The sequence below is a fragment of the Danio aesculapii genome, chromosome 16 (genome assembly GCF_903798145.1).
Source record: "Danio aesculapii chromosome 16, fDanAes4.1, whole genome shotgun sequence".
Taxonomy (NCBI): Eukaryota; Metazoa; Chordata; class Actinopteri; order Cypriniformes; family Danionidae; genus Danio; species Danio aesculapii.
The window spans coordinates 476,775-486,774 of NC_079450.1; the positions used below are offsets into that span (position 1 = coordinate 476,775).

Consider the following 10,000-nt stretch of genomic DNA (forward strand, 5'->3'; position numbering starts at 1 on the left):
CTGCATGGCTAGAGAGATGTTCACACAGGTTGTGTATACAGTAATCTGATCTGTTAGTGAGATGTTATATGGCTAGAGCTGATCTGATCTGATGGAGCATCTCTGATCTTCTCATATGTTTTGTATCTTTAACTGTGCAGATGTGTCAAAGTGGTGGCAGTTCTTCATTTACATTCCCTTTAAGACATTTTTGGCAAATGACAGAATTTGAGTCTGGACTATGAAAGATTAAAAGCCCATCACCTAAAAAGGCCAGTGATTGTTTTCTGGAAATATCAAATATCTGTTCAGGGAAAGATGCTGGTTCTCTAACATGTTTTGCTGATGGCTGTTATGACTCTGTTGGTTTACCAGTCACGAAAAAAGATTCTACCTGACATTCCTGACCTGAACGACACCAATCAAGTTCTTCTAGTTCTAGAGTCATTTTGCTTTTACCTTGATTAGCTTGGGCAGATGTTAAGTCAGAAGAGCTACACCTTCGCCATGGTCGAACACAGACAACATGCTCACGGAACCTGAACTGATGCTGTAGAAATCTCCATTTCTGACCTCAGCATGTACAACAGAGTCTCCGACCGGCCTCCACCTCCCTCCTCACATGTTAGCAGGATACTTTTGTCTCTTGCTCTCTAAATCTCTCTGCAAGTCCTGCTCTTTCTTTCCCTCGTTTGAGGAAGTGGAGGCGGACTGGAGGACTGCAGATGCAGAGCCACTGGGAGCAGGAGTGTGAGATGGACTTAAGGTCGGAGTAGACAAAACATTTAAGGTCTGAGTCTGGACAGCAGCTGGCTTCTGGGGCTGTGAAGTAGAAGGAGGTGGAGTGGATGCTGGAGAAGGTGATGGAGCAGCGGCAGGAGCAGGGGTGGAGGGTCTGCTGGGGGCCGGGGTGTGGATCGGGGACACTGGGGTCCAAGGAGAGCTGGAGGTCTGTGTGGCACTCTGGGTTTGACTGGAGACCGGAGAACGTGCTGGAGAAGAAGCAGAACTCAAGACTTGGATGGTGGATGACAGCTGGACTGCAGAACTTTGTCCTGGGGTGAAACCTAGAGGTTTACTTGGCATCTGGGGGGGAAACTGACTCTGAATGGAGGCTGAGGTTGGAATTGCTGCTGGGATCTGGACAAGAGTTGGACTCCGGCTCTGGGATTGGATTTGGATGGCCACTGGTGTTCTAGATTGGGTGGGGGTCTGAATGGGAGTTTGAATAGGTGTTGGGGTTCGAGTCGGGGTGGGGGTGTGAGAGGGAGTGACAGTGGGTGTTGAATTGGTGGTGCAGGATAACGGGGAGGGTGGTGGAGGCGTCTGAGAGGGCTTGGCACGGGAGTTCTGAGCCAAAGAGTTGCCAGATGAAGAAGTTGGAGAGGTGGAGATTGATGGAGAAGGTGAAGGAGGGCGTAGGCAAGGTGGAGGAGATGTGGAAGGAGGAGTGGGTATTGTAGTGCCTGGTTTGGCCCGCTGGGTTTGAGGAACTCCTAGAGCAGTGGCAGCAAGAGGTAAAGGAGGGTTGGTGGAGCACAGAGGGGGTTGCTTTGGGCATGCGGATAAAGGTGCGAGAGGTGGCAGAGCTGATGCTAGAGGAGCTGCATGTCCCAGCTGAGTGGGCAGCAACAGCGCAGGGTGTGCAGCCGTCTGTGGGGCAACAGGCTGTGGTGCATTTGAACTCAAAACACCTGCGCTTCCTCCTCTAGCAAGACCTGCGGACAGAAGGAAGGGTGCCGGCAGCAGGTTTCCTCCAGATGCTTTCCGATGGAGAGGTGGATGAGGCTGGACTCCTGTCCAGCCCCGGTGTGGGAGTGTCGGCTGTGATGCAGAGAGCAGGCGGGCCTCCTGGGTGAGTCTGCCGATCATGGGCAGGCCCTGGGTGCTGCCGCCACCAACATGGCGCAGTAAAGCCTCTTTAGCCCCCTGTGGAGTGGAGCTGATGTTACGTCCTTCAGTAGACAAAGCCATGACCGCTGAAGAGGGTGGAGCTGCTTTATGCACAGGTGATGTGGTGGGCTCTGTGTGGAGGCGCAGACTGTAATGAAGAGTTCTGCCAGCTTGCAGGGGAGCAGGGACTGATGATGCAGGTGTAGGAGGAGTTTTAGCAACTCCGCCTGCCGGAGGAGGAGCCATGCCCACAGTGGTTGGTCCTAAGGTGGAGGGTGAGGGTGTAGGAGTTATAGAGGATGGGATTCCCCGTGGAGGCAGCCCACCCATCACACTGATCAGAGAGCTGAGAGACTGGCGAGGGTGTAGAATGGGTGGCCGGGGAGGTGAGAGTGGGCAGGAGGAGGGGGACGGTGAGATGGGCAGCGCAGAAGGAAGGAAGATGGCGGCTCCGAGGGCGTGCTGCTGTTGGAGCTGCTGTTGGAGCTGCTGCTGTTGCTGCTGCTGATGCATTAATGCTATGGCCACATTGGTGGTGGCGGCGGCCGCCTGCAGGGGAGCGTGGACCAGCGGTGCCCAGATCAGCGGGTGAGGTCTGGGGGAGACAGTCCCTCCAGTGCTGCCTCGGGGGCACACAGTGATGTCCTGCATGGTGGGCATGCTGTCATGCTTCACGATCTGCTGGACCAGAACACTATCACAGGAACCCAGACCGGCAGCTCCTGCCCCTCCGCCACGGCTGCCTCCTCCCCGGCCCAGACTGCTGCCCGCTACTGACCCTCCCTGAGACGTCTTGCGCAACAGTATGGAGTTCTTCTTACCTGCGAGCAAAAGGAATTCAGAAGTGAGTAATGATAAAATATCTGAGCAAGGATTGGTCAAATTAGCACAAACACTAAAGTAAAGTCAACACCAATCATGCACAGAAACCCTGCACACTGAATCTGAAAATCTTATTTCATCTTCTGTGAAAAAAGCAAAACAATTCAGTCAATTCAAGAAGTGATGCTTAGTTCTCCTCTCTCTTCTTCAAAAAAGACAGAGGAAATACTGTGTTCATCAATACACTGCATGAAGAGGAAGGAGAGTTCACCTCCTTATCTAAGAGCTGTGCCAGATTCCTGATAGTCAACGTTTATTTCAGCAAATCTTTGAAACCTTGCATGTGAGCCACATAAGCCAAATTTCCCTAAATTAATCTTGAACCGAGACCGGTACATCAAAGGTGGACACACACACACACACACACACACACACACACACACACACACACACACACACACACACACACACACACACACACACATTTGCCAAATAGCGGACACCAAAACCACCATTCAGTGCTCAAAAGCAGTGGATCACAACCCTCAACCTCACGACCCTCTGGCACATTCAGTCTTTATATCACACACTAAGTTAGTCATGAAGTGCTCTTTGCAGCAAGTGATAGTCTGGATTTTGGTTTCGGTAGCCACTGACTTTGATTATACTGTAAAGATTTCAGACACAGACTTGAGTTTATTAAAGGAAAGGTTTTACCGATGCGATCGAGCCTGTCGGCTGCCACCGTCTCGAAGGCACGTCTCATCATGGGATGCTCCTCCAGAACCTCATTGAAGCTGTCCACACTGAGGGAGTACAGGCGGCAGTACGTGTCTGCCCGGACACTGGCCGTCCTCCTGCCGCGGGTCAGCAGACAGATCTCTGCGTCAGGGAGAAACACCAGCAGCTTAAAAGAGGAATTGTACAGCTCCAGCCAGAAGTTTATATTATTTATTGATTATTAGTTATTGATATTGTTTATTGAACTGTATTTTGTTCATGTCTACCCCTACCCCAACCCTAAACCTACCCCTCACACTAATGGAAAAGTGGGAATTATTGATTATGTTGTGATAATATGAATAATTCTCTAACTACAAAACTTCCAACTGCAACTGTATCCCTTCTAGACTTTACCATTGGGAAGGGGAACTAAAGAGACAGTTCTGTAAGCACTACCTCACCCTTCACTTGTCACAAACCTGTCTTGAGTTTCTTTCTTCTGTTCAACTCAAAGGAAGATATTGTGAAAAATGTTGGAAACTGCTTGACTTCTGTAGTATTCGTTTTTCCTACTATGGTTATCAACGCTGTGTCCATCATTCTTCAAACTATCTTCCAAAGGAGTATCCTGAGCAGATCTGCCTGATGCTTCAGAAACTCACCACCGAAATAAGAGCCGTCGCTGAGTTTGGTCTCCTTGTTTCCTCGAGTGAGGACGCTGACCCGTCCGTGCTGGATGAAGTACATCTTACGGCCAACGGTTCCCTCGCGGATGATGAAGTCATTGGGCTGGAACACCTCAAACTTCAGCTTGGTGAGCACCGCTGTCACGAAGTTTGGGTCGGCGTTAGCGAACAGAGGCATGTTAGCCACCAAGCTACGGCAGTTGAAGCTCACAATCTCCTGGAAGAATCACACAATATAATTTAGCTGGTTAAAGCTTGTGAAAAGCCTCAATAAGACAACACAATAATGCAGATGATTTCATTGGCAGACTTCTGTTGAGCCAAAAATATTCTTTAATGAAATTCGTTCATTGTGTAAAAGAAATATTCTCCTTTTGATTTTACAGTTATGGTCTGCAAAATGCCATTATTTTGTGATTGAGCAGCTAAAAATATTCTGCTTCTGCAGTTTGCAATGGTAGCTCTTTATTTCCCCATCATCCATGCTTTATTATATAGTAGAGCTGTAATAACCGTGTTTTCTTTTACTTCTATATATATTTAACCACAGTTTTACTACTATGAAATGTTTATACTATGGTTAGCGTTGAAAAACCAAGATTAATTTGTGGATACCACATTTGACCAGTGTAACCATGAATTAAAAGTAATAATGCAAATCTAATCATAGTTTTATCATGGTAATGGTAGTAAAACGAGTTATATATTGTATTAAAATTACATCATTATATAAATAAACATTTAAAATGCAATAAACATTAAATAAATTAAAACAGGCGATGTAGTGGTGCAGTATGTAGTGCTGTCGCCTCACAGCACTCAGGTCACTGGTTTGAGTCTCGGCTGGGTCAGTTGGTGTTTCTGTGTGGAGTTAGCATGTTCTCCCCGTGTTGGTGTGGGTTTCCTCCGGGTGCTCCGGTTTCCCCCACAGTCCAAACACATGCGGTGACTCATGAGTGTGAATGGGTGTGTATGGGTGTTTCCCAGAGATGGATTGCAGCTGGAAGGGCATCGGCTGTGTAAAACATATGCTGGATAAGTTGGCGGTTCATTCTGCTGTGGGGCCCTTAGATTAATGAAGGGATTAAGCCAAAAATAAAATGTATGAATGAATAAATGAAAATAAAATAAAGGTTTCTTATTCTGTCCTGTGTGCACACTGTTATGTACAACACATTATATATCACCTCTTGTTTATTTATTCTGCACATTTACACACTGCCTTATGCTTACACAACTACAACACGCAGAGATTGAGATGTGAACTGACCTCTTTTAAGGGCTCGCTCAGCTCTCCCAGAATGTTCTCCTCATCAAACATCTTGCCCTGGTATCGATGCTCATAATACTCGTGGATTTTCTGCCTGACGTCTGCTGGAAGCTTATGAAACGACATGTACTGCTCCACCTGCTTATACTGGACCACACACACACACACACACACACACACACACACACAGTGTTAGTCTGACTCTTCTTCAGTAAACATTTACAGATCATGCATGACAGATTTGACACATTTTAATCAGCACTCACATGAAAATACTACAGTAATTTATAGTAAATACTGTAGTGTTATATAGCAACTCTATTGTAAGAGTACTTGAATTGATCTGTTGTGGTGATTCTATAGTTGCTATGGTAACACAACAACTACAGTAATTGATCTGTTGTGATTGTACAGTTGCTATGGTAACACAACTACAGCAATTGATCTGTTGTGTTGATTCTACAGTTGCTATGGTAACACAACAACTACAGTAATTGATCTGTTGTGATTGTACAGTTGCTATGGTAACACAACTACAGCAATTGATCTGTTGTGTTGATTCTACAGTTGCTATGGTAACACAACAACTACAGTAATTGATCTGTTGTGTTGATTCTACAGCTGCTATGGTAAGACAACAACTACAGTAATTGATCTGTTGTTGTGATTCTACAGTTGTTATGGTAACACAACAACTACAGTAATTGATCTGTTGTGGTGATTCTACAGTTGCTATGGTAACACAACAACTACAGTAATTGATCTGTTGTGATTGTACAGTTGCTATGGTAACACAACTACAGCAATTGATCTGTTGTGTTGATTCTACAGTTGCTATGGTAACACAACAACTACAGTAATTGATGTTGTGATTGTACAGTTGCTATGGTAACACAACTACAGCAATTGATCTGTTGTGTTGATTCTACAGTTGCTATGGTAACACAACAACTACAGTAATTGATCTGTTGTGTTGATTCTACAGTTGCTATGGTAAGACAACAACTACAGTAATTGATCTGTTGTTGTGATTCTACAGTTGTTATGGTAACACAACAACTACAGTAATTGATCTGTTGTGGTGATTCTACAGTTGCTATGGTAACACAACAACTACAGCAATTGATCTGTTGTGGTGATTCTGCAGTTGCTATGGTAACACAACAACTACAGTAATTGATCTGTTGTTGTGATTCTACAGTTGTTATGGTAACACAACAACTACAGTAATTGATCTGTTGTGGTGATTCTACAGTTGCTATGGTAACACAACACTTACAGCAATTTATCTGTTGTGGCGATTCTACAGTTGCTATGGTAACACAACAACTACAGTAATTGATCTGTTGTGGCGATTCTAGTAGTGTAGGGGCGACATTGTAAACCACCAAGAGTGTGAAATAGACACACACACACACACTTGTGGTCTTCGGGGTCAAAAATGACCACCATAGGAAATGAATGGGAAACAGGCAAAATATGAACATGTAGAGATTATTTTGTTTGCACAATCAACAAATGTAGCATGATGCTGAAAAACACCATGTCATTAAATCAGCAGAGGGTTAAACAACAACAACAACAACAACATCAACATCCACAGGTGAGTGTGCTTGAACAACAGATGTTGACAGATATCCCAGAATGCACCTATGCTGTGTAATGCTGTGGGTTTGTTGCGGCTGATGATGAAGCTTAAGGGATTCGTGAAATGAAAATGCCATTTTTCAGATGTTAGATTCAGTGAGTGAGTCTTAAGGATATCTTTAATCTAGTATCTCCAAAACATATAAATATAAACCGGACAGAATCCTCTACAGTTTGCAGTTTGTCTCTTTCACCTAAATCAGTGGTTGTTTTGTCGTCTCCTCATACTTCAGTTTCTCATCAAATCTCCTGACCAATCAAATGCTCACTAGTGTTTGACATGCCACGTCCCCCTTCTCATTAGCTGTTCATCTGACGCACTTGAGCTCAACCACTTTTACTGGCAGAGCGGTGAGAAAAACAACACGCTATTGGCTGTTTGTAAAGGGGCGGAGCTACTCAATGTCTCTCCATGTTTCAGTTGAGATTACATCATCAAACATTAAGAATGCAGATTTCAGAGCACTTCACAGAGCTTTACTCAGTCCGGCAGATGCCTGTGTGGTGTTTTACCTTCTCCTGGTACTGTCTGCGAGAGGAGTCGAGCGACTGGATGAGCGCGGTGGCGTGGCCGATGAACATGGCGTAACACGTGGCTCCTACGATCATGCTGAGCATCGTGAGCCACACGTCCGTCATCCCCTCTGGAGCCTGAGCGCCGTACCCGATGCACAGCATGTGGCTCATGGCCTTGAAGAGCGCGTACGAGTACTGCACGCCCCACGTGTCGTTCTGAAACACAACAGATTGACTAAAAAGAGTATAAACAGAGGGCGGAGCCAGCTCCAAATGGGCAGGACTTGAGAGTGACATGACATGGAGTCCAACCTATTGTGTTTTATGAATCCTAAACCCTAAACCCAACCTCACAGTAACCTGCTGTGCTTTATTAATGTCTACTCCACCTACAAATACCCTAAACCCCGCCCACTTGTGGTGTAAGTCCCTCCCACTTGGAGTTGCATTCTGTGCTACATTCTGATTGGCTGCTGGTCGCTCTCAGGTGTTTGGTTATTGTCAGATAAAGGCACAGCTAAAGTAGTTCCGGCAGGTACAGAGCACATTACAGCTCCATATCACTCCGCTGAATGATTAGAGTTATTTCACAGCTACAACAGTCAGAAGGAGGAGGAGATGTAGAGGACACTTGACTGACTGACCAATGATGTGGGTGTGGGGCGGGACTATCAGACTGACTGACCAATGATGTGGGTGTGGGCGGGACTATCAGACTGACTGACCAATGATGTGGGTGTGGGGCAGGACTATCAGACTGACTGACCAATGATGTGGGTGTGGGCGGTTCTATCAGACTGACTGACCAATGATGTGGGTGTGGGCGGTTCTATCAGACTGACTGACTAATGATGTGGGTGTGGGGCGGGACTATCAAACTGACTGACCAATGATGTGGGTGTGGGGCGGGACTATCAAACTGACTGACCAATGATGTGGGTGTGGGGCGGGACTATCAAACTGACTGACCAATGATGTGGGTGTGTCTGTGTGTGTTAGAGTGAGTGTGTTTGTTATGTAAGTGTTAAGTAAGTGTTAAAGTGTGTGTGTGTGTTAGAGTCAATTAGCATGTGAGTGTGTGTTAGAGAGAGTGTGTGTTACTGTGTTAGTGTGTGTTCAGTGAGTGCTCTATGTTTATCTCTGCTCTCCTCAGGTCTGTCATGATGGAGGAGACAGAAATAGCTCAGCTCTCATCCCCAGCGCTCTGGGGAACCAACCGGAGCATCCGCTGCCCGGCAACCGTCGCCATGGTCACCGTGGAGGAAACCCTACTGCCGTGAGTCAGCGATCCACTGTGTGTGTGTGTGTGTGTGTGTGTGTGTGTGTGTGTGTGTGTGTGCGTGAGAGAGAGTATATATGTGAGTGTGTGTTTGAGTCGGAGTGTGTCATTATGTGTGTGTCCTGTTTTTAATTAGAGCTATTTTTTAATGTTGCCTCAATATTCCGACAAGACAAGCAGGTGCATGTAGCAGACACACACACACAAACACACGCACACACACACACACACACACACACACACGGTTTCATTAGCCTCATTCACGTCATGGCAGAATCACCATAATAACAGCTCTCTGCGTATCTGGAAACTGACGTTATAAACTCCTGAACATCTCTGAAGAAGAGTCTTGAGGAACACACACACACACACACACACACACACACACAGTCTCTGTCTTATGGTGTTCCTCTAACACATGAAGTGTAAAGACACTGTCGTTTACATGTGATTAAAGGTCAGGAATTGATCTCTGATTAGTGAAGCTCTGTAATGATCATCCTCCTGCTCTGCACATCTACTGTAGAAAGCAGAAGAGTGTCCAAGGACGAACAGCTCAGACTCCTGTCTCAGATTTATGCTAATTCTGTTATGAACACACACGCTGCACACACACACACACACACACACACTCATCTGTGTGTGAGATCTGGGTTTGAAAATATCACTTACTAATAAATTTTGACGTTTACATGATTCAGACCACACTGTTTTCCAAACATCACCCTAGCTACAGGAACACACACACACACACACACACACTCGTCAGCATTAATCCAGCTCATCTTGAAGTTGAACATGCTGACTTCAAATTGCTCTTTGATATGCAAATAGATTAAATACACACAGGGAGACAGTCATGCTGCTCCACAGGCCTCACACACACACACACACACACACACACAGACTGTAATGCCAGGCTAATCAGCTGTTCATGCTGTGATGACAGTGTTAGAGCAACTGATGAAGCCGTGAAACAAACGCTGAGACTCTCGCTCTGATCTGCTAGACTGACACTCCACTGAGCCAATGACGTGGGTGTGGGCGGGACTATCAAACTGACTGACTAATGATGTAGATGTGGGCGGGACTATCAGGATGACCAATAACGTGATTGTGGGCGGGACTATCAGCCTGATTGAATGATCAACGATGTGCATGTGGGTGGTACTATCAGACTGACTG

General features: G+C 46.0%; 1 protein-coding gene across 1 annotated transcript in view; it reads right to left on the reverse strand.

The window, feature by feature from the left end:
* Positions 1 to 10,000, reverse strand: part of LOC130243616 (potassium/sodium hyperpolarization-activated cyclic nucleotide-gated channel 3) — a 21,765-nt gene that overhangs the window by 2,142 nt on the left and 9,623 nt on the right. Inside the window, 5 exon segments of the mRNA XM_056475860.1 lie at positions 1 to 2,693; positions 3,412 to 3,576; positions 4,080 to 4,320; positions 5,374 to 5,520; positions 7,534 to 7,752. The exon segment at positions 1 to 2,693 is cut by the window's left edge and continues 2,142 nt beyond it. Of these exon segments, the coding sequence (XP_056331835.1) occupies positions 598 to 2,693; positions 3,412 to 3,576; positions 4,080 to 4,320; positions 5,374 to 5,520; positions 7,534 to 7,752 (2,868 nt within the window). The 3' untranslated portion in view covers positions 1 to 597.